The 24283-nt window shown below is 36.8% G+C and overlaps 1 protein-coding gene across 4 annotated transcripts in view; it reads right to left on the bottom strand.

Annotated features, from left to right (window-relative positions):
* LOC136030971 (uncharacterized) overlaps positions 1 to 24283 on the bottom strand; it is a 56118-nt gene that overhangs the window by 8733 nt on the left and 23102 nt on the right. For 3 of the 4 annotated variants that reach the window (XM_065710120.1, XM_065710123.1, XM_065710121.1), the window contains exon 2: positions 4270 to 4463. In XM_065710120.1, the coding sequence (XP_065566192.1) occupies positions 4270 to 4463 (194 nt within the window). Of the gene's footprint in view, positions 1 to 4269; positions 4464 to 9167; positions 9261 to 24283 lie in introns of those variants that run through there. The other variant, XM_065710122.1, reaches the window with a different exon arrangement.

Raw genomic sequence — 24283 nt, 5'->3', positions numbered from 1 at the left:
ATGGATAATTCCAGATAATCATTAGAAGGGAAATTGAAAGGTATTTATTGCTGTTAAAGTGTATGCACTGATATTTGTAAATTGGTTGGTAGTTTCCCACTTTGTCAGTTTTCTGTTTGAGAATTCAAATATTGGATTGTAAGTAAAATTTTGGACACGATTTGATTGTTTAGTCAAAATTTTCGATGAACAGTAGTTTTTTTAACAAGTTTTTAATGACAATTTTACTAAGAAAATTCGGGAATGCAAGGCTGAATCAAGGACTTGCGTTGAGGGAAGCAAAAAAAAACAAAGACAAAATACATAAAAAATTTTCAATAGTATTCACCATATTTCTACACTCCGTGAATGTAGTGTATTTTAAACTTGTTTGTGTAGTGTTCCCTATTGCACCCCCCCCCCACTCCCTTGTAACGGCTTTGAGCCAAGGTGGAAGTTTTGGTTGTGAGGTTAATTAAAAAAAGAGAGAAAACAAATATATTAATCAAATAAATTAATATGATAAAAATGCAGAAATGTCGATAATTAAATTAATAATGACTGTCGACAATTATGGTCGTATAAACTTCAGAGGGGGTTCATTCGATCGAAAATCAGAATTTTTAGTGCCCTTTTTAAGAGTCAAAAGTGATTGAAGGGCATCTAACCTTTATATTCTGCTCGTTTTTAGTTTGATTTATTCATTTATAGTAATTTCTGTTTTCTAGCTTTAAGTTAGAGTTATTCTTTGATTTTATTCTAGTTCATTTTAGGAATAGGAATTAGTATGGCTCTTTACCTTCTTGAAAAAATTTCTGTTTTGGAAAGCGTTTGTTAAAATTAATGACTGGTAATGTTGGTTACCCTGAAAACATTCACCTGAAATTATAGAACTGGCACCTGGACCATAAAGTTTAAAGTAGTTTGGCTGAGCCCCCTTCTCTTTCCCTATTGCCAAAAAAAAAACTGTATCCATTTCCTACATAGTTATTAAGGTTTTGAATATCATAGGTATTAATGTCACGCATTTTCCTCGTGCTTTTTCACTTTGACTAAAATAATTAATAGGGCTATTTTGTTGCATAGTGTTCATGTGTATGTGTTGTTGTTTTTTATATATAAGATAGGCTAGGTGGCTAGGTTGGAATATATGTTCCATAGTGGCAGAGGCAACAATTGTTTTAAAAATATACATACTTTTGGAGGTCAACCTGTTGAACAAAAAAGTCATTTCAGTGTGACACAATTTTTTAATGCACACAGTTAGAGCATCCTCAAACATGAAATTGTTCTTGGAGAATTTTAAGCATAATATTCAAGAACTGACAAAGAAGCAAAGCATGATGACTCCTTTCAGTAGAATTCAAGTAAATGTAATATTTGTTGCTTAGTAAAATGGTTGAGTATAAAAGAATAAAACTTCATTGAATGAATTTAACCCAGCCGCCTTCAGGACTCAAAAAAGAAGGAAAGCTAAGCTTTTTAAGTAACTCTTAACAGAGCAGAAGAAAGCCTAAGTCAAACAAACAAAGCCAGAATAAAAACAAGACTATTCACCAATTAGATTTGGCTTAGAGACTTCTCTGTTTAGTGACTGACTTACCTTGTCTACTGACCTAATTTTCATTAAAAGTTTGGTCAGATGATCTTGATTTAAACTGAAGAAAAATTTTTTATTTGAATCCTTTAATTTTAAGTTATCATAAATTGCGTTTATAGGAGTATCTCCAACATCTACTTGAAGCAAAATCTCTATTTATGGAATTTTTAAGATTTCTGTTGTCTTCCTAAAAGAATGCTGGAAGTCATTTACTTCAGATATTAAAGTTGTCACATCTAAAAGAGCTAAATGATCTGGAATTTCAACGATGTGGAGGACCAAAGCAGAATCAATATCCTCACTTTTATTTAAAATGCCACATTCCAGACAAACCCATGCCATCATTCCATAAGGACCTGCTGATTACTCATCCGTCAGAAAATATCCCCCCGTGGAGAACTCCCCCTCTCCCGTAGAAACTCTCCCATTTCCCCCTAAGTAATTCCAGATCTTGATTAGAAGCGAAATTCAAATTTCTACTCTCATATTTAAGTCAGATGCAATTGTATAGCATTGCCTATAATAAAGACCCATTAAGGTTCAAAGTAATAATATTTTTTTATTTATTTTTCCCAGACGCTCTTCATACGGAAGGGGTAATCAAATAAGCTTTGGAGGGGGCTCAGTCAATTGGAAATCAAAAGTTCCAGTGCCCTTTTCTAAGATTTAGCCTGCTTTTCAACCAATAGCTACCAAATAAGTTGTTAGTGACTAAAGTGTCTTTAAGAAAGTTTTATTCTAGTTTAATAGCCCTTGTGTTTCAGCAGTTGTTTTGAAAGAATGTTCAGATAAAAACAGAATTAGCTCTAAGGGAGAAACAGGTGGAGGTTGGAGGTAAAAATTGATACATAATCCTCAGGGCCGTATTCAGGACTTTCGTTTGGTAGAGGGGAGGGAGCTTCAGAACGGGCACAGCCCCTTGAATCAGAATCCGAAGGAGGGGAATTAGATTTGCCAGTAGATCCTGTTGAAGAAGGTCTTACTGAATGTTCTGCAATTATGATCCAGTTCTTAGTTAATCAAAGTCACAAAGTGTTACAAACATTTTTTTTTTACTTGTGTTCGATGTTTTATATATAAATGAAAAATAACCTATAGATGATATGAAAAATGTGGCTGATTGTGACTATTTAAATATGTAAGGCTGTCAGGGACACATTTCTTAGGTTTAGCTGTAGAAAGATATTGCTAATCTGATTTTATTCCCAAATAATGGTATTTTTTTTTCAAAAAGGATGTCCGAAATTAGGCACTGTCCAATTACTGAGATATTACCAGGGGCGTCGTTTAGGAAGTGAAGCGGGGGAAGTTGCCCCCCCCCCCCAATAATTTAGAAAAACTTATTATATAGCCCATGGCCCTTGACTGTTCGGATATGGACCCCTCTTCCTTAAAACTTTTTTGCATGCTGAATAACGGTCTCCGTTGGTCAGGTACCGATCTCCTGATTCAATGCCTTCAACAAGGAACGCAATGCGTGGCTGGGGGCAAATCACCCAACGCTTCTTGTGTTCTTCCCTCTCCCCAGATTTCTCCAGGTACCCATTTAGAGCTAGGTCAACTCTGGCTGAGCTTACAGAGTCCCACTAATGACCAAACCAAATAAATAGCAACACCAAGACTCAAACCCCTGACGACCCACCCCCCTAATACAAACTCTGGATCTACGTCCCAGGGTATTACTGTAGGCACAAGATTACCAAAGGGATAAACTAGAGTATTAATTAAATTGATAGAACTCTAGATGAAGGGGCATTACAGTTTTGAGCACAGGAAAATTAGAATCATCAGAGTTACATCAAAAGCCGAAAGTGATGCCTAGAAAAATATGATCAATTGGTCGTGTGGCTACAGGGCAACTCTAAAACGCCATGCCATAGTTTACCAGCTTTACATACCAAGTTTAAATTTTTCGGTGATTTTACAACATCAATGTGTACATACTCTTAGAATTCATTGAGGTTGACAAAGACAGCAGGGTTGAAGCATGGCCAAAATAAACAAAACCATGCTAAGTTCGGTTGTTTTTGCATGGCGTAATTAATTAATAAGTTACAAAAAAATAATAATTATGATTCCGTTAAACTTACTTTTATTTGACAAGATTGAATATGATCTGATTAAAATTTAAACGGAATCGAGGAGCTGTTTATAAAAATCCAATTAATTGGATATTTATAAATGGGTGAAGGTGGAATTCCACCCCACACAGTTTTTTCCCATTCTTAGTATTAATTGAGGTTACGAAAACAACGGTCTTGAAGCACAGCCTAAATAATCAACACCATGTTAAATTTAATTGTTATTTCTTGGTATAATTGGTTAGTTAATTGAAAAAAATCTATGACTAAGATTCCATGAAGACTAACTATTATTTGACACGATTGATTGTGACTTGATTAGAATTTAAATGAAGTTAAGTTTATAAATATCCAACCAATTAATTGTATCCCTGAATATAGGCATTCATTTTACCTTCTGGTCGATTTGAGTATGACCTTCAACGAGAACTGGTCTACCTTATTTTCACGGAATAATGTTATTCTGATACAAACTAGGACAATGAACTGCAATAGAAATAAACGATAAAACATAATTGACTGATATAAAAACAGAAAACGAACTCTTTTCTTCCAACTCCTATTGAAAAATTTCTCTATTACTTTCTTTATTTTCAACTCCCAACTTACCAAGTTTTCTTCCAATTTCTCTTTTTCTAACTCCAAAAGTTCAATTTCTCTTTTAAGCTGGACTTTCTGTGATCTCCACCATAGTATTTCCTCGTCAAGGAATCGCACCCGCTGCTTTTTCATGGCGATGAATCGCTTCCGCCGCCTTTTCATGGCCAAGGGACAACCTGGATCCGCCATTTCATTCAATAAACCTAAAAAAAAAAACCTAAAAATGAAAAGAGACAAAAACAGTAAAAAAAATAGTATTGAAGTCAAGTAGTCTTCATTCAGTGTTGTTTCGAAAAGAGGAAGGAATTTAAGGTAGGTATAAACGAGTAGAAGTTAAACCGAGGGAAAAATACACATTCAATCTTCAAAATGGGCAAAGCCTCAAGCTTGTCCATATTGAAAAATAACAGCCCTTATAGGTGAAATTAACTTTCTTTCCTCCGGTCGGTATTAACAACTCTATTCTATGAGTGGGACAAGGAAGGGTCAATAGTATTTCTCTCGCTTTTCCCCTCCATCACCGCATAAGTTGCCAGAAATAAATTCTTAAAATTTAAATCGAAACGGTAAATTTAATCCTTTTCTTCATCAGATTTGTCACTTAAGCAAACATTATTTTGAAAACATCACGCGCGAAAATCATGAAGCTGAAGAAAGCAGTTTTCTAACCAAATTTTAATGCTTTAAATGTAATAGTATCAGATGGCGTTAATGTTCGTATTGTGCTTTTACGGTGAAGTAGGTTTTAAGGCGGGTTTTGATTTGTTACAAAAATTCCGTTTCATCAAAACAATTAAGTTTTCTCAGCTGAATGGAACACTTCAGTCTTTTAAAATATTATTTATAAGAACCATTATATGCTGGGCTAACAATTAGAATTTAATTATAACCCAATACTCTATTGCGAAAGACACCAATATATTAGATAAGAATCATTTACAGACTATATGAAGATAATTTTCAAAATGCATTCTTGCCCATAATCTATTCATCGAATTGCATTTTTAAAAATGTACTTTGCATTTTTGTTTTAATTGAAAAAAGGTTGAAGACCGTTGACAAAAGCTAGATGGCGTAAATGTTTGTATTATGATTTTACAATCAAGTGTATTTTAAGATTAAAAATTATATTTTGTTAAAATTATGAAATAAAACACTTCATTTTTAAAAATATTATTTGTAAGAGCCATTATAGTAGGGCTGACAATTAACTATAGCCCGAAACTCATTTGCAAAAAAATACCAACATATTAGATAATAATCACTTATAGAAAACAAAATTTTCAAGGGTTCATTTTTTTTTTCATCGAAAATAGGTTGAAAACTGCTTTCGTGTTTAGCAACCTTACGCTCCGAACTGTGACTAATGCAGATAATATGATGCGATTTCAATAGTTTTGATGGTCCTGTTTTATTACTTTATATTCCAAGCTATGAAAATTGGAGATAGCATTATCCAATCCAAATAGGGGTTTTGTCACTTAATGCTCCAAATGGCCAAAATTTTAAATGTTGTGATTTGGTTCAAATGAGGGTTGTTGATACTAATTTGTCACTTAACACTTCAAATGGGGAAAATTTTAGAAAGGGTGACCCAACCCAAAAAATGTTACTCGTCAAACAGCCAAAATTGCGGAAAATGCTCAAAAGCCTTCTGGAAGGCATCGTTAAACGAATCTTTGAATTTTGTATGAACTCTAAATCAAAATTTTTATAGTACCTTGATTTTTTTCCCCTTCGAAATTCAGATTATCAAACAGTTTGTGGTTTTTTTTTTACTTTTATAGAATGTTTATACAGTAATTTTGAGCCTATTTTCGCAAATTATGCTTTAAACAGAAATTTTGGCTTTGGTAAGTTGTTTTTCTGTCAGTGCCTTTTTTACAATTTGTACTTATTTAATGTACCTGTAAGAGTAGATATTTCATTGATCTTCTGAACAATCCCTCCCTCCAAGGCTGTATCCAGGCGAGGGGGGGACCGTAAAAACGTAACAGAAATGGATATAAACAAATTTTTTACGCGTTTTTCGTGTACCCCCCCCCCCTCTAAAAAAATCCTTTTGTAAAATACGCTGAACTTTGTGTTTATACAAAAGCTACAGTTCCCGATTTTACAGCAGGTATACATTATTTTCTAGGTCACTCTTTATTGAATATCATATTCTAAGACCGGTAAATGGATAGATCTGACCCCATTAAACCCAATGACATAGATACCTAGGACCCTTTGGTGCAAGTTGCAGCTATAGACTCGTCCCTAAATGTGTTGTTTAAGAAAAAAAAACAGAGCCGTAAGATAAAAACTAAGAAGACCTTAAACTTTTTTTTACAGGGATATTTGCGTTCCATTCATAAGTCAGCTTAAGTCGGTCAATATCTCTAGAGATTCTTGAAAATAAAGATCTTGTCAAGTACAATTTTTACGCAGTTTGCTTTCTTGGCCACTAGAGTCTTCCTTTGAGGGGTCATGACGAATCAGAAACATCCACAAACCGGGGTAATTTTGTTAAATGAAGGGGGAAATATCTAGCGTGCAAAAAGTCTTGGAGCTTGAGGACCATCCAAACTTGTTGGTTTTCCGCGTGGTGCTCTATTTCCAAGGTGAAGAACACATTTCTTCACAAGGCTACATGTGAAGAAGAAACTACTGAAAAAATCAACTTGGCCTCTTTTGTCTAAATTTAGCACATAAAGAAAAAAGCGTCAGTCAATGTAAGTTGTTTGTCAGAGCAACTTCAAACGGAAAGTTGGCTGATTTATAACGCACTTTACGCTAAAGTTTTTATTGCTTTAAAAAGTAGAGCTTTGACAAATAGTCAAACTTTAGCGTAAAGAGTAAGACGTCGAGGAGGTGACAGTCCCTTTCATATACGGAATAATTTCCGTTCGTTTTACGTTTTAATGTTGCTCCTTATTTTCAGATAAACAAAAACTTGTTTTTTTTTTATTTCTGAACGGTTTTCAACTAATGCAGGTTCGAATTTGGCTCACCATACAAGAAAAATTAAAACGAAATTTGCCCATTAGCTTAGCAGAAATTTACCGTATATGAAGGGTTGCCCCCTCCTCAATATCATTACTCTTTCCGTTAGAGCTGTTGGGACTTATCAAAAGTTTCTTATTCTAACTAAACAAGCCCCGTGTTTCAGTAGCCACTCTTAAAAAACCGGGACACCCAGTCAAACAGTTAGCGTAAAGAGCAAGGTATTGAAGAGGGAGTAGAACTTCATATATGTAATAACTTCTGTTCGTTTTTCTAATAATGTCGGTAAATCTGGCTCACCCGATATGAAATATACCCCTCCCCCTTACGACTCCTTCAAAAATTTCATCCAACGTAAAGTGCAAAAAAGTCCCCCCCCCCCTCGTAAAATTGCTTCCAGGCAATTCCATCTTCGATGAGAATTGCTCCTCCCTGTAAAGTTGCTTGTGGACGATCCAGCCTCAAAAATTCTACTTAGCATTCTTTCATTTGAAAAAGAGTTTCATCTCAAATGGATTCCTCGATCACTCCAGAAATACCCCCTTGGAGTTTTCTGGTACACTGAATATGATAGCTGTATTTTCATTAAGATTCCTTGAATTTTAGTGGGTGTTTTCCCCCTTTTTCAAAATCAGGCAAATTTTTTCAGGCTCGTAGCTTTTGATGGGTAACACGAAACTTGATGAACCTTGTATATTTGGAATCGGCATAATAAGTTGATTCTTTTAAAGTATCTATTGTTATTAAAATTCCGTTTTTTAGAGTTTCGGTTACTATTGAGCCAAGTCCCTTTTTACTTACAGTTCGTTAACGAACTGTTTGATTTTCCTGAACGGAGTAAGAGCTGGAGTTGGTATGTTGAAAATGCCAAGAGCCAGAGATAGTTATAACTTATGACTGACTCCACAGCCCGTGCTCTATGTGATCTTATGGCATAATGTAAAACTGCTCTGTATATAGAGTTAATTTCAGTAGTTCTTTTTCTTTGGATTTGCAATAACTTCAAAAAATCGGTTCAATCTTTACTGGGTTCTAGCTTAAAAAAAAAGAAGATAAAACACTTTTTCCTCTCTGTAATTAAAATTTAAGAATTCCTAAGTAAAGAGCAGTAACATTGGTGAAAAATTATCCTAACAGTACCTAATTAAAGAGCAATGAGGGCATGATGTATTTTTTTTTCAAACCAAAACTTTGTATAGAAGGAGTTGCTGTAGAAACTTTAAAAGGTCTAATTTGACTTAAAACTTCTAGTGCCAATTTTAAGAGTCAAAAGTAATTAGAATGCCAAAAGCCCCCCCCCCCTCCTTCATAACACCTATCATTTCCCCAAACACATCCAATCAAAATTTTCAGATAGCAATTTCGTTCAGTATAATTGAATGGGCAGTAATTATGAATAATTCGGTATTTGCAGGGGATATAGTCATATTGTGTCCCTTCAAAGGAAATGAACTGATTTACTTGAGGATAAGAGGCTTGTAGAAGAATTATCTGAGTGGTAGATCGTATGGAAATAAAAGGAATGTAAAGAAAGTAGAGAAAACATTAAAATATAAACCAAGATGTGAAGTGGAGACCATGGATAAAGTTGCTGAGGATCTGGAAGATGCGGATAGAAAGCATAATAGTAAAATGGTATGTTAATAAATTGAGAGGGAGTAGTCAATCTGGACTTGTCCCAGTTAAATATAGGATCAGGGCCAACAATTAATGATCAGGAAAGAGTTATATTGTGGGCTATGAGATTAGAAATAAATTATTAAAGATTATGAACATAATTTTTTTAAAGGGGAAATACCTAACAATTTTAGAAAAGCACTTACTGAACCCATTTATAAAAAAAGTGATAAGAGTGAAAGTGGTAATTATAGAGGCATTAGCCTAGTCTCTGTAGGTGAAAAAATAACTTAGTATGATTATACTTTTTAGACTGAAAGATGCTGTAGACACAATTTTAAGAGAAGATCAGTGTAGTTTTAAGAAGGGTAGATGAGGGTTCAACCAAACTTTAACTCTTAGGTCAAAAATTGAGAAGTGTCTGAGTCACCAAACACCTTTAGTCCTCAGTTTTATTGATTATGAGCAAGCATTCGATTCTGCTGATAGAAGAGATTTAGCAAAGATCTTATCCTTGTATGGTATACCACACAAATACATTAAAGTGATAAACGCTATATACAAGAACGCTATATACTGCAGCAGCTAAGATAAGAAATGAGGTTAGCAACTTTTTTCTTATTAAATCAGGAGTTAAGCAGAGCAGTGTTCAATCCCCATTTCTATGGACTAATTTAAAAAAACTCTAAAAAAGAAGTTTTCTAAAGAAAAGTAAAGGTCATATTAAACTTACGACCAGAAGAAATAGATACCTACGATAAATCTAACTCAAAACAACCAGGAACTGCTATTAAAGAATAAATGAAACCTAAAACGAACAGAAATTAAATAAATAATCATGGCAAACAACTATAAAATAGTTACTAATGTAAATGAGCAAATAAATCTTAAAAAGAGTGAAATTTAAACTGAATATACAAATACAGCTTGAACCAAACAAAATTCTCTACAAAGAAGGATTTGGGCTTTGCCTCCTTCTTTCACTGTAAAAGTCTGAACCTTTAAGTCCCAAAACTCAGAGCCGTTTCCGAGGGGCTGGGAGGGGGATAAATCTCGGAAGCATAGTTTTAGCCTTTAAACTATTTTGAACAAAATGGCTATCTCCAAATTTTGACCGGATGCCCTTTGGGAAAGTAGGGCGTGGGCTGGTTGGTTAGTGATCACTTTTGACTCTTAAAAAAGAGCTAAAAATTTCAATTTCCGATCAAATGAGCCCCCTCCCAAGTTAATACGACCAACCCTTCCACAGAACCTTAGGCTAGGGAAGATTTATCAACCCCTAAGTTATAGTAATTTAAATTTTGGACTATTTTGATATGGCATAAGCTCTAGCAAAATTCTAAGAATCAACAGATTGATTTAAAAGGAAAATCAGAGGCTTAAAGCCGGTCGGGATTTAAAATAAGAGCTCTGAGACACAAGATCTTTCTAAATATAAAAATTCCTTAAGATCCGATCACCCACTCGTAAGTTAAAAATCCCTCTTTTTTCTAATTTTTTCTCTCCTTTCAGCCCCCCTTCTCCAGATGTTCGAATCGGGGAAAACAACTTTATCAAGTCAATTAGTGCAGGTCCCTGACACGCCTAACAATTTTCATCGTCCTAGCACATCCAGAAGCACCAAACTCGCCAAAGCACTGGACCCCCCCTAACTCCCCCAAAGAGAGCAGATCCAGTCCGGTTACTTCAATCACGTATCTACGACATTTGCTTATTCTACCCACCAAGTTACATCCCGATCTCTCGACTCTAAGCGTTTTTCAAGATTTCTAGTTTCCCCCTCAAACTCCCACCAATGTCACCATATATGGTCGGGATTTGAAACAAGACCTCCGAGACGTAAGTTCCTTCTAAATATCAAATTTCATCAAGATCTGGTCATCCTTTCTTAAGTTAAAAATACCTCAATTTTTCTAATTTTTCCGATTTAACACCCTCCCCCAACTCCCCCAAAGAGAGCAGATCTGTTCTAATTATTTCAATCACGTATCTAAAACTTTTGCTTATTCTTCCCATCAATTTTCATCCTGATCTCTCCACTCTAAGCGTTTTCCAAGATTTGCTGTTTCCGAGATTTCTGTCCCCCCCCCCACAGCCCCCTATGTCACCGGATCCAATTTGAATTAAAAATTGAACATCTGAAAAATAAGATCTTTCTATATATCAAGTTTCATTAAGATCCGATCAGCCTTTCATAAGATAAAGATACCTCAATTTTCACGTTTTCCAAGATTTCCGGTTTCCCCCTCAAACTCCCCCCAATGTTCCTGGATCTAGTCGGAATTTAAACTGAGTGCTCTGAAGCACAAGATCCTTCTAAGTGTCAAATTTCATTAAGATCTGATTACCCGTTCGTAGGTTACAAATACTTCATTTTTTCTAATTTTTCCGAATTACACCCCCTCTCGCCCCCATTTCCCAAAAGAGAGCAGTTCCGGTCCGATTTTGTGCTTGGACTTGTGCTTATTCTTCCCACTAAGTTTCATCCTGATTTTTCCACTCTAAGCCTTTTCAAAGATTTCCATCCCCCCCCCCCGAAATCCCCCCGATCCGGTCGGGATTTAAAATGAGAGATCTGAATTACGACATGCTTCTAAATATGATATTTCATTAAGATCTGACAACTCCTTCGTAAATTAAAACGCCGCATTTTTGTGATTTTTCAGAATTAACCCTCCCCCAACTTCCCAAAGAGAATGGATCCGTTCCGGCTATTTCAATCACGCATCTAGGACTTGTGCTTAGTTTTTCCACCAGGTTTCACCCCAATCCCTCCACTCTAAGAGTTTTCCAAGATTTTAGGTTTCCCCCTCCAACTCCCCCCAATGTCAACAGACCCAGTCTGGATTTAAAATAAGAACTCTGAGACACGATATCTTTCTAAATATCAAATTAAGATCCAATGACCCGTCCGTAAGTTAAAAATGCCGCATTTTTTCTAATTTTCTCAAATTAACCATCCCCCCACTCACCCCCCCCCCCGATGGTCGAATCGGGGGAAACGACTATTTCTAATTTAATCTGGCCTGGTCCCTGATACGCCTGCTAAATTTCATCGTCCTATCTTATCTGGATGTGCATAAACTAGCAAAACCGGGACCGACAGGCCGACAGGCCGACTCTGAATTCTGGGAGGGGGGACTGTTTTATTCCTGAAGTTTTTGTTATGTTATCTTTGGTCTTTTAGACAAAATGGCTATTTAAAAAATTCGATTGGACACGTTTGGGGAAAAGAAGGTTGGGAGAGAGGGGGGGGGGGCTAGTCGCAATCGGATCACTTTTGACTCTTAAAAAGTGAATGGTGAATTAGAACTTTCGATTTCAAATCATTTGAGTCCCCTTCAAAGTTTATACGACCACCTGATCAATAGTAACTTATATGTTCCGCGGCATGATTTAGAACCATTCCCGTGGCTCTAGGGGGGGGGGGTAAATAAAGTTTTTGTTATCTTGTCGTTGGACTATTTCAAACAAACTATCTCAAAATTTTAATTTGATGCCTTTGAGAAAAAGAGGGTGTTTGTGTCACTTTTGAATCATAAAAAGGTAACTAGAACTTTCAGTCTCCCATTAAATGAGCCACCTTCAAAGTTTACAAGACCACTCCTTACATAAAAACCTTATACTCCTCCACGGCATAACTTAAAACACTTGCCTCCAGAATCTGAGGGGTTGTGTCGGCCCCGGAAATTTTTATCTGATGTTTGAGCTATTCTAAACAAGAGCAAAGAGCTCATATGGCTCTTGTGACTAGGTCAGAAGAGCCAAGAGCTCATATGGCGTGAGCTCTGGGAAAATTCTAAGAATTAATAGAAAATCAGAGGCTTAATGCCAGTCAGGATTTAAGAAAAAAGCTCTGAGACACAAGGTCCTTCTAAATATCAAAATTCATTAAGATCCAATCACCCACTCGTAAGTGAAAAATACCTCATTTTTCCTCTCCCCTCAGCCCCCCAGTAGTCGAATCGGTGAAAACTACTTTATCAAGTTAATTTATGCAGTTCCTTGACACGCCAGCCAATTTTCATCGTCCTAGCAAGTCCAGAAGCACAGAACTCACCAAAGCACTGGATCCCCCCTAATTCCCCCAAAGAGAGCGAATCCAGTCCGGTTACGTCAATCATGTATCTAAGACATTTGCTTATTCTACCCACCAATTTTAATCCAAATCTCTCCACTCTAAGCGTTTTCCAAGATTTCCAGTTTCTCCCTCCGTCTCCCCCAATGTCTCCAAATCTGGTCAGGATTTAAAATAAGACCTTTGAAGCACAAGATCCTTCTAAATATTAAATTTCATTAAGAGTTGATCACACGTTCGTAAGTTACAACCCCGGGCCTTGGGGTGTTGCGTCGACACCTGAGTTCTTCTTTTCTGACCTTAGTACTATTCTTAACAAAATGGCTATTTCAAACTTGTTATCGTTGGATTTGGGGAGAAAAAGAAGTGGAGGGGCTAGTTGCCCTCCGATCTCTCTCGACTCTTAAGTTTTCGTTCTATGATTTTTGAACTATTATTCAAAGAAAATATCTATCTAAAATTCCTATCGGATAGGTTTGACGAAAAAAGGGGGTGTTGGGAGGTGGGGCTAGTTTCCCTCTGATCTCGGTTGACTCTTAAGAATTGAACTAGAACTATCAATTTTCAATCAAATGAGACTTCTCTGAAGTTTTTTAAGAGCCTCAATTCCGTAAGAGCCATATATGCAGGCATAATTTACAACGCCTGCCCCCTGGCCTTTGGGGATTGTATCCACACCGGTGTTTTCTAACATGACCTTAGAACTATTTATAACAGAGTAGCTATCTAAAATCTTTATCGGATGGGTTTGGGGAAAAGGACATGAGGGGGGGGGACTAGTTGCCATAGGATGTTTCGACTCTTAAAAAGTGAACTAGAGCTTTATCAAACGAGCCCTCTCTGAATTTTATCCGAGCATCCCTTCCATATGAACCATGTATGCCCCCAGGGGCATAACTTACAACGCTTGTCCCCGGGCCCTAAGTATTGTGTTGACCCTGGAGTTTTCATTACCTGACCTTTGAACTTTTAACAAAATGGCTATTTCAAAATTTTGTTTAATGCATTTGGGTAGAACTTTCAATTTCTAATCAAATTAGACCCCTTTGAAGTTTAGACAAGCATTCCTTCCATAACAACCATGTATGCCCCCGGACATAACTTACAACACCTACCCCCAGGTCCTGAAGGATTGTATCGACCTCGGAGTTTTCTTTACAAGATCATTGAGCAGTTTAAAAAAAATGGCTGTCAAAGCTCTTATCAGATGGGTTTGAGGAAAATAGGGCGTGAAGGGGGAGGGGGCTAGTTGTCCTCCGAACTCTTTTAGCTCTTAAAAAGCGAACTAGAACTTTCAATTTCTAATCAAATGAGCCCTCTCCGAAGTTTATACGAACATCCCTTCCATAAAAACCATATATACCGCCAGGGCACAACTTAAAACGCTTGCCCCTGGGCCTGGAGGGTTGTATAGACACCAGAGTTTTTGTTATCTAACCTTTGAACTGTTTTTAGCAAAACTATTATCCAATTTTTTTTTGTATTTGGGGGAAAAGAGGCGTAGAAGGGCTAGTTACCCTCCAATCTATTTTGACTCACAAAAACTGAACTAGAACTTTCAATTTCCAATCAAATGAGCCTTCTCTGAAATTTTTACGAGCATCCCTTCCATCAGAATCATATATGCCCACAAGGCATAGCTTACAACGCCTACCTTCAGGCTCTGGGGGGTTGTGTCGACCTCGGAGTTTTCGTTTTCTGATTTTTGAAGTATTTTGAAAAATATGGCTATCTCAAAGTTCCTGTTGGATGAGTTTGTGGAAAAAAGGGAGTTTAGGGGGTGGGGCTATGGTTTCCCCTCCGATCTCTTTTGACTCATTAAATAAGCCGTCTCTGAAGTCTCTACAAGCATTCATTCCATAAGAACCATATATGCCCCCAGGGCATATCTTACAACACCTGCCTCCGGGCCCAGGGGACTGTGTTGATATCGGAGTTTTGTTATATGATGTTTGGACTATTTTTAACAAAATGGCCATCTCAAAATTTTTATCAGAGCGTAGGGGGTAGGGGAGCGTGGGGGGGGGGGTAGTTGCTCCGATCACTCTTGAATCTTTAAAGGGCATTAGAACTTCCGATTTCCAATCGAATGAGCCCTTCCGAAGTTTATGCGACGACCCCTTACATATGAAGTGTCTCTGGAAAAACAATAATGATGATAATAAAACATTGGAGCCATATGGCCTTTACTATAGGCAATGCTATAGTGTTCTCTGGTCATTTTATACGGAATAAACAGGAACTTTCCTAGATTTAAATTATACTGATGGTTTAAGCATCCTAGGTGAAAGTATGAGCAAATTGAATGAGCTTTTAGAGAATTTCCAAGTTCAGGGTGCTAGAGTAGGTTTGAAAATTAATATTGAAAAGGATTGATCAAGTGGACAGCTTCACTTACCTTGATAGCATTATTAATAAAGATTTTGGGAACAGGGATGATGTTAAAAGTAGAATAGCCAAGGCTCAGGTTTTTTTAACAGTTGAAAAAAAAAATTGGAAGAACAGGAAGATAAATATGTGAGCCAAGATTAGAATATTGAAAGCTACAAAAATGACAGTGGTCAAATATGGTCCTGAAGCATGGGCGTTCCAAAAAAAACGAGGAAGATTTGTTAGAAAGGCTGAGAGGGATATGGCAAGTTAGGTGGTTGAAGGTTGACAAATTGTCAAAGATTGTCCTTTTTGGCCAACCATCTAGGGCTAAATGGAAAGCAGGTTTGGGATATGGAAGCTTCTTGGGAGGAAGTAAAGAGGGAGGCTTTGAATAGGTTAAGATGAGAGGGAGCATGCGTGGCTGTGCTGGCCTAATGCGGCTTGGTGCTATGATGAGTTGTTAGTAGTAGTAGTTCACATTTCATGTCCAAAAAACCGAAACACAGTATTTTTTTTTAGTGTTTGAAATCCAAACAGTAAAATTAACCTTGTTCTATAAGGTTATCTAATAGATTATTTTCAGGGAATATGAAATTTCTATTTCACTGACCCTTTATTCATGCCCAAAGGGACTTAAATAAAAAATAATGTTTAGAAATCCCACTTTTAAAAGGCTACTTAACAGTGATGTGAAAACTTTTCTTTTACTGTCTAACCTTTCATTAATATGCCATTCTAACATTAACAACTTTGAATGCATCGTTATTTTACAAACCTAATATTTTCCTTGTCTTGTCATTACGTAAACATTAATGCCATCTAGCGAAATTCCATATGTACCATAAAATGTGGTTAGAAAATTACTTTCTTCAGCTTACTGATGGTTTCAAAAATGGTTTTAAAATAAAGTTTGCTTAAATGATGAATTCAATGAAGAACAAGCTTGATTTAACTGTTTGGATTTTGAATTTTGGTTTTTGGACATGAAATGTAAACATTATTCTTGAAATAACAGAAGGAAATCTAGGTCATATCCAATTCTTAAATGTAAATTATTTTCATGCAGTGAGAAATTTCTATTACAATGACCTTTTATTTAAGCCCAAAAGGGACTTGAATTTAAAAAAAAAAACTTTAGAAATCTCATCTTAGCAGGCTATTGTACACTACTACTACTAACAACACACCACAGATCTGAGCCGTCTGAGGCCAACACCACTACACATGCTCCTCTTCAATCCCAATCTATTCAAAGCCTCTTTACACACCCTCCCAGAAAGTCCCCATTTCCTTTAAATCTTTCTTTATGAAATCCTCCCACTCCAACCGCAGACGACCTGCTTTCGTTTAGCTCTAAACGGTTGGCCGGATAGGACAATCTTCGGCAATGTGTCGTATTTCATCCACAGAACGTGCCCTAGCCACCTCAACCTTTCTCTCATTATAGCCCAAGAAAGTTGGATTAAACCACACTTTCCGTACATCCTACTGTTTGAATTTGGTCAGTCAGCTAGATACCCAGAACAATCCGTAGGTAATTTTTCTGGAAAATATCTAGCGAATCTATATCTACTCTTTGGAGCGCTAACGTTTCAGAGCCATATTTGACCACTGTCATCACTATAGCTTCGACAATTCTAATCTTGGTTTGCAGACTTATCTTCCTACTCTTCCAAGCTTTTTTAATTGTGAAAAAAAAAACACCCTAAGCCTTGGCTATCCTATTTTAAACATCTTCACTGCTGCCACCGTCTTTACTAATAATAATAATACCAAGGTAAGTGAAGCTATCCACCTGATGAATATTTTTGTTACCCAATGTAACCTTTTCATCTTCACTTATTCCTGGCCTTAGCGACTTAGTCTTCCTAACAATCATTTGAAAACTGTTCTAGCACCCTGAACTCGCAAAACCTCTAAAAAAATCATTCATTTTGCTTACACTTTCATCAAGAATGCTTGAATCACTAGCATAATCTAAGTCCAGGGGAGTTTTTCCTCCCCATTTGATTCCGTAGTCTCTGATTGCCTTCCTTGTGCTTCTTAAAACAAAATCCATCAAAATGATCCATATAAAAGGGGACAGAACACAACCCTGCTTAAGTCCTCATTTAACATAAAACCAGTTACTAACCTTATTTCCTACCTTAACAGCAGCACTTTTATCCTCAAACATAGCACTTATTACTTTAATGTGTTTGTATGGTATACCATACAAGAATAAGATCTTTGCTAAAGCTCTTCTATCAACAGAATCAAATATTTGATAATTTAGGCACTTCTCAATTCTTATTTAAGAGCAACAATTTGGTTAACCACTCCTTTATATTTTCTAAAATCTCACTGTTCTTCTCTTATAACTTTGGCTACAGCACCTCTCAGTCTAAATAGTATCATATTACTGAGTAATTTGCTACCTACAGAGACCAGACTAATGCCTCAATAATTACCACACTCACTCTTACCACCTTTCTTATACAGTGGTTTAATTAATGTTTTCTTCAAATCCCTAGGTACTTTCCCTTTTTCAAACATTATATTCATAATCTTCAGTAACTTATTTCTAACCACAGAGTCGCCATATTTAAGAGACTCATTTACTATACTATCAGCACCTGGAGCCTTAATATTCATTTTATACTTTCAATACTATCGCTAATTCTTCCTCACAAAACAAATGTTCCTTCACGTCCAAGGTATCACAAACTATTTCATCTAATAACTTTCGATGTAACACTATTTCAGATACTTGCTATTTCAGTTGTCTTTTCTATGCTTCTTCTTTAGTAACTAAAAATTGCTTGATAAGAATTTGGATGAGTTTATTTCCACATTTACACTCATGTCATGAGTCAGCATGTAGTCAGTCTGTCTGAGACACACCTTTCTTGAACTGGAGAAGAAAACATGCATGGAACCATTTTTTTAATGTTAGGATGTTCATCAGCAGGGTGTAAGTTTCATCCTCTTTCTAACCAACAAAAGGTCATTAATGATCTTTACTCCTGTATCCAAAAGAATAGCAATCATCCACCTGAAAGGGCCCATCAAAAATCTCTCAGTCGTCCAGATGTATTCCTGGACTCAGCCCAAAGTAAAAAGAAATGCGACCAATTCTACTACTAGCTGCAAAGCGTCACTGACCAAACCCCCAGCAAATGATCAATTTATTGTATTGCATGACTTTGATGCAATAATTGGCAATTGTTATACTGGTTGAAAAATCACTGAAAATATGATTGACTATGTTTTGATATCCAAACAATAAAAGTTGTCTGAAATGGACACTGTTACACTACCAGGTGGAGCCTTTGAATCAAACCACACATTCTTTGTGTCCACACTCAAATTGAGGTTAAAATGTCTCCCAAAAACCATAAAAATACCAAGATTCCGAACAGAACTCCTCCGTGACCCCACCAAACAAGCCAGATACATCTCTTGTCTGTCAACAAAACTCTGTGACATTCTGAGTACATCCACTCCACTCGCAACTCCCACAGAGATTGATCGATTGGCTGAACGTGCTGCCTCTGCAATCCTAAACCCTGCAAAAGACATCCTTGGTAGAAAAGTGAAAGGCAAAAATTGGATCACTGAAGAAATAATTCAATTATATGACCAGAAACGGCTACAATACAACAAATCTGATTGAAGCACCCAAGACACCTACAAACATCTCAAACGGAGAGTTGAGCATGAAATCAGGAAAGCACTCAACAATCATATAACCAAAAAGTGCAAAGACTGAAAAACCCAGTTCAAAAAAGGCAACAGCCAAAGCTTTTCAAAACAGTCTGCAAGCTATCCTCCACAAAAAAAATTCCTTAACGCCCGTAGTCCTAGACAAACAAGGGAGCGAAATCAATGATGCCAAGATGAAGCAGGAACGATGGAAGGAATACTTTGAGGAGAAACTGAACCCAGAAGTAATGACCAAACCAAATGTCCTAAAGTCCTTCCCATTCATAGATCAACTCCCCTCTATCTCTACTTAGAAGCGAGACCGAAGCAGCCCTAGAATCCCTGAAACAAGGAACAGCTCCATGGACAGACGGTGTCACTGCTGAACTGATAAATGGTTGTTCACAAGAAGTTGTTGACCTTTACCACAGTCTTATATCATCCACCTGGTCTACTGGACACGTTTTGCAACAGTGGTGCAAGACAACAATAATCACAATGCACAAAAAAAGGCCCAAAGAAAGAATATGACAACTACCTGCCCATCAGCTTCACAAGCCACCAAACCAGAATCCTGACTAAGAACCTGCTCTGCAAATTCCGACAATCACCACCTCCATTCTCGGCGAGTATCAAGCTGGCTTCGATCAGGACGATCAACTATAGACCTAATCTTTACTGTGCGTCAACTGATTTAACGGTTCATTGAGTTCAACAGAGACCTCTATCAACTCTTTATTGACTTCCGACAGGCCTTTGACCTAATATGTAGGAAAGGTTTGTGGCATATTCTAAGACACTACGGTGTGTCAGATGAAATAGTCAGTATCATTGAGGATATGTACAACCAATTCAAAAGTCTAGTACAGCCACTGATGGGCTCTCTGGTGAATTCTCAACAACATCTGGAGTTCTACAAGGATGCATCCTCCCACCACACATGTTCAACCGGTTTTTGTATGTCATCCTCTCCTTGATGCCCATTTAATGTGCTGCCAGAATAGCAGAAATCCTAATTGAAAAACTAGCATATGTGGATGATATCAATCAGATGTCCACTACCTCCCAAGAACTCCAGAGACAGCCTAACTGCATCTCCAAGCAACAAAGCCGTTTGGTATGCAGATTAATGAAAACAGGATCAAAGTCATGGTCACATCGTAACAGGTAATGACACCCCCACCCCTCAATAGTAATAGACAGTGAACAAGTGGAAACAGTCAATCAGTTCCTTTACCTAGGCAGTCTCTTTACAGATGACAACTGGCACACTCTCAACATTAAACGCTGCCTTGGTCTCACCAGTTCTATCTTCGAAAGTCTATCAAAGACCTGTAGATATAGCTGCTTTTTGAACCATCTGAAAGTGAATCTATTCAACATTCCAATCATACCCATTGTTCTATATGGGTGTGACACCTGGACATTAAAATCTGAAAACGAGTCCAACCTCCTTGAGTTCGAAAAGAAATTTCTGCACTGGATAGCCGAGATTAGATATACTGACCATAACACAAGCGAAGAAGGCTGAGGTCACAAGACTCTATCCTGAATAAAATCTAAACTGCCCTGGTTTGGCCTGATAAAACGAATGGATCCCAAACGCCTGCCCAAGATCGTGCTTGAAGAAAAACTGAAGGACTTCAACCACAGGGAAGACCTTACAAAAGGTAGATCGAAAACTTTGACTGACAGCCCATTGCCAAACTATCCTGAACTACACTTGACAGAACAGCATATTCAGCCCTAGTCCATCAGATTTTTGAAGGAGTAGCACTAAGACGTCTCATGAGGATGGATGGGACTTAAGTAAGTAAGTATTTGTTAAACAGCATTGCAAGATTTTTTTATGATTTTTTATTTTTATTTTAGTAGGAGCAAATCCTGCTGTACAGCCTAATAAGGGTACAGAGGGAATTACTTACTTTGGCTAACACTTCAGGTACTTTTAATGAAGCATTGCATGTTTTTTTATGAGTTTTACTGTACTGGGAACATAATCTTGCCAAAAAACGAACATAAGAAAAACCCTGTCAATTTATAGTCATTTGTGTGGAATGTATTAAAAATATTCCACCCTTTCCCAACAAAAGAAAATTGAAGTTCCCTTAACTTCCACCCCCAGAAAAATTGATTTTAACATTTTCAACTACCCCCCTCCCCATCCCGGCCATAATAGCTGTACACAGGGAATTACTTGCTTGGGTTAACACTTCAGGTACTTGTTAAGTAGCATTGCATATTTTTTTTCAAAACTGAGATTAATACCCATCAGCAAATTATTATATTTTAACTTATTTACATTTATGTAAAGTGATTCAATCTATCAATATGAACTGATGATAGAATGTAAATCTAGATTTTTTTTTTCTACATAGATACTATAATGGCTTAAGAATTATCATAGCTGTAGCTAAAATTGTTTCAGATTAATTCTGAAATTTTGACTTTGAATCCTCAGATATTTGTTTTTCTAAGCATAGTTTTCTATACTTAGAGAAAGAGAAAAGAAAAATGGGGAGAGACTCAGCTAAAATCACAAGACACTGGAGCCTTATGAGTAGTTAGCTTTCCTTTGAAGGTAAAGTTGGATTAAGTCGTCAACAACTTCTTTACAGACAAAAACATTATTAAATTTTAATTTCATTATCAATTTTAAATTGCAGCTTGGAGCAATCTAAGGATTTCTCCTTTTAAAACTCCAAAGTCAATGACTTAAGTTGTTTTCAAAATTCTTTAGTGACCAGGTGCAGTTGGTTCAAGGTTAAACATAGAAGAACTGACAAGATGTAGCATTATACTGGGTACTGAATAAAACTGAAGAGCTTTAACAGATCCATAAAGGACTTAAGACTGAATTTTTACTAAAAAAATTATTGTATTCACAAATAGCATAACTAAAAGGCATTCAGGAGTATGTTCCCTTTTTTGTGGGTCATTTATGTAACTTATTCAATATTTATCTTTAAAAGACAGCTAAACTTGCAGTTTAGAACATAATTTGGCTAGGATGAAAGTAAACCAAAACTAGATCTATGTTGATTGGGCAACATGAGGTGTTGCGGCAACGTTTGTTCGGCTTCGCCGAGTAATGTGTTGCGAGAGCAACACTTTGGTTTTGTTTCCTCGCTTCGATTAAACGCTGAAGTTGTTAATCTGTAAGGATCTGAAAATAAATACTATAGACACCTGCATCATAAAGTTATCCGTGAGTTTGTAGAGTGAAGAAAACATAGCTGCGACTCTACTGAATTGTTTCCATCTGTATTGGTTGCGTAAATAGTTGGTTCCTCCGAATAAGGATTAAAGTCAACTGCAGTATTTGCTACTGGGATTCATCTTATCCCTATTTGATATTAATCTTATCTCCGTCGAGATAAAAATAGTTCCAGTAGCAAATACTGCAGTTGACTTTAAAATCTGTATAATATAAACAGGGAAAATCTATAACAGGAATACCCCTTTTACATTTTAGCCGAATCTTACTTACAAGTCCATCTCCCCGTGATGGACATGGTACCGTATCGTTATCAAGGCCTATCGATCGCCGTTGACAAACAAAATTCTATCTATTAGTTCAAAAGTTGATTTTTGAAACGAACTATAGGTACACCAAGTAGCTAAAATCGCTAACCCCTCATTGCCGAACACGACTATGGTCTAACAGTCTATTGTTGCTTACAAGTGTTTTACATGTCTCACAATTGCAGTGTCTACCTTACTACTGAAGTTGTCAACCCATCTAAACTTTCAAAATGTTGTATCTCGTGAAGGAATAACTACTTAAAAGTCCATTTCTCTCCGATAGACATGGTACCATATCGTTTCGACCATGAAATACACTGGCAAAAAATAATAGGTATACCAACTACCAAAATCTGCTAACCCTTCATCACAGAGTAACACTTTGGTTTTGTTTCTTCGCTATCTGTTACACGCTGAACTTGTCAACCCATCTAGGTTCTGAAAATGATATGTTCCAAAAAGATTATTTTCCTGAACTGATGACACAATCCATAATCACATGGCTATAGGTTAAGTCAGGTTTTAAAGAAATACAGAACATCGAAAACAGGGACTAAATTGACTTTGCAGACGGTTGAACTTTATCCTTTTCAATCGTAGACATCGGGACTGGTGAAAATATGCGACATCTTATACAACCTATTGGGCATTATGAAGCTGTCCGTAACTGTTCATGACCATTGGATGACCTTTATCCTTTTCAATCGTAGACATCGTGATGGATGAAAACTTGGAACAATATCTTATATAATCTAGTTGGTATTATAAAGCTATCCGTAACTTTACAGGATCAAAATACCATAGATGATACTCTATTAATTATTACGAAACTACCTCATTGTATCGTTTGCACCCGTTGCGTAAATACTTAATTCTAGGTTACAGTGAGTGATAGACCATTGATACAAACTTTCTTGCCGTCAGATTTACAGAGATCGAATACAATGTGCACCAATTTGCACAAATTTCTAGCCCAAAGTGAACCGATTCTTACTTACAAGTCCCTCTCCCGTGATAAGACATCAATTTCACCGGAAACAAATAAATGGGTACACCAACTAGCAAAAGTTTCAAACCCCTCATCACTGAAGATGATTGTAGCTTAACAGCCGATTATTACTTACAAGTCCCCTACATGTCTTACTTACCAACACTGGAACCAAATTGGTCTTATCATCAAATACACCGGAAACAAATAATAGGTACACCAACTCGCAAAAGTTGCAAACCCCTCATTGCAACTAGCAAAAGTTGCAAACCCCTCATCGCTGAAGATGATTGTAGCCTAACAGCCGATTATTACTTACAAGTCCCCTACATGTCTTACCACTTGAACCAAATTGGTCTTACCATCAAATACAACAGAAACAAAAAATAGGTACACCAACTAGTAAGAGTTACGAACCCCTCATTGCCGAGGATGATTATGAGCTAACAGCCGACTGTTGCTTACAACTCCCCTATATGTCTCACAATTGGTATCGGCCTATTTTTGGTTTCAGTGTGTACCTTACTACTGAAGTTGTCAACCCCTTTAAACTTTCAAACTGGTATATCTCATGAAGGAATTTTGTACAAAAAAATGGATGACATATACTTTGATCAGCTCATCAAAAGCTATCGACTGCCGTCGAAAAAAAAAAATCTATCTGTCTTAGTTCAAAAGTTGACTTTTTTGCCGTAGGCCAACTTTCTAACGTCATCACTTAGAAAGGAGCAAAGGATAAACTCTAATTTCTTTAGCAATGAGAGAACTTTTAA

This window comes from Artemia franciscana, chromosome 9 (genome assembly GCF_032884065.1).
Source record: "Artemia franciscana chromosome 9, ASM3288406v1, whole genome shotgun sequence".
Lineage (NCBI taxonomy): Eukaryota > Metazoa > Arthropoda > Branchiopoda > Anostraca > Artemiidae > Artemia > Artemia franciscana.
The sequence above is the reverse complement of the archived record's forward strand: the minus strand, read 5'-3'. Positions and strand labels throughout refer to the sequence as shown.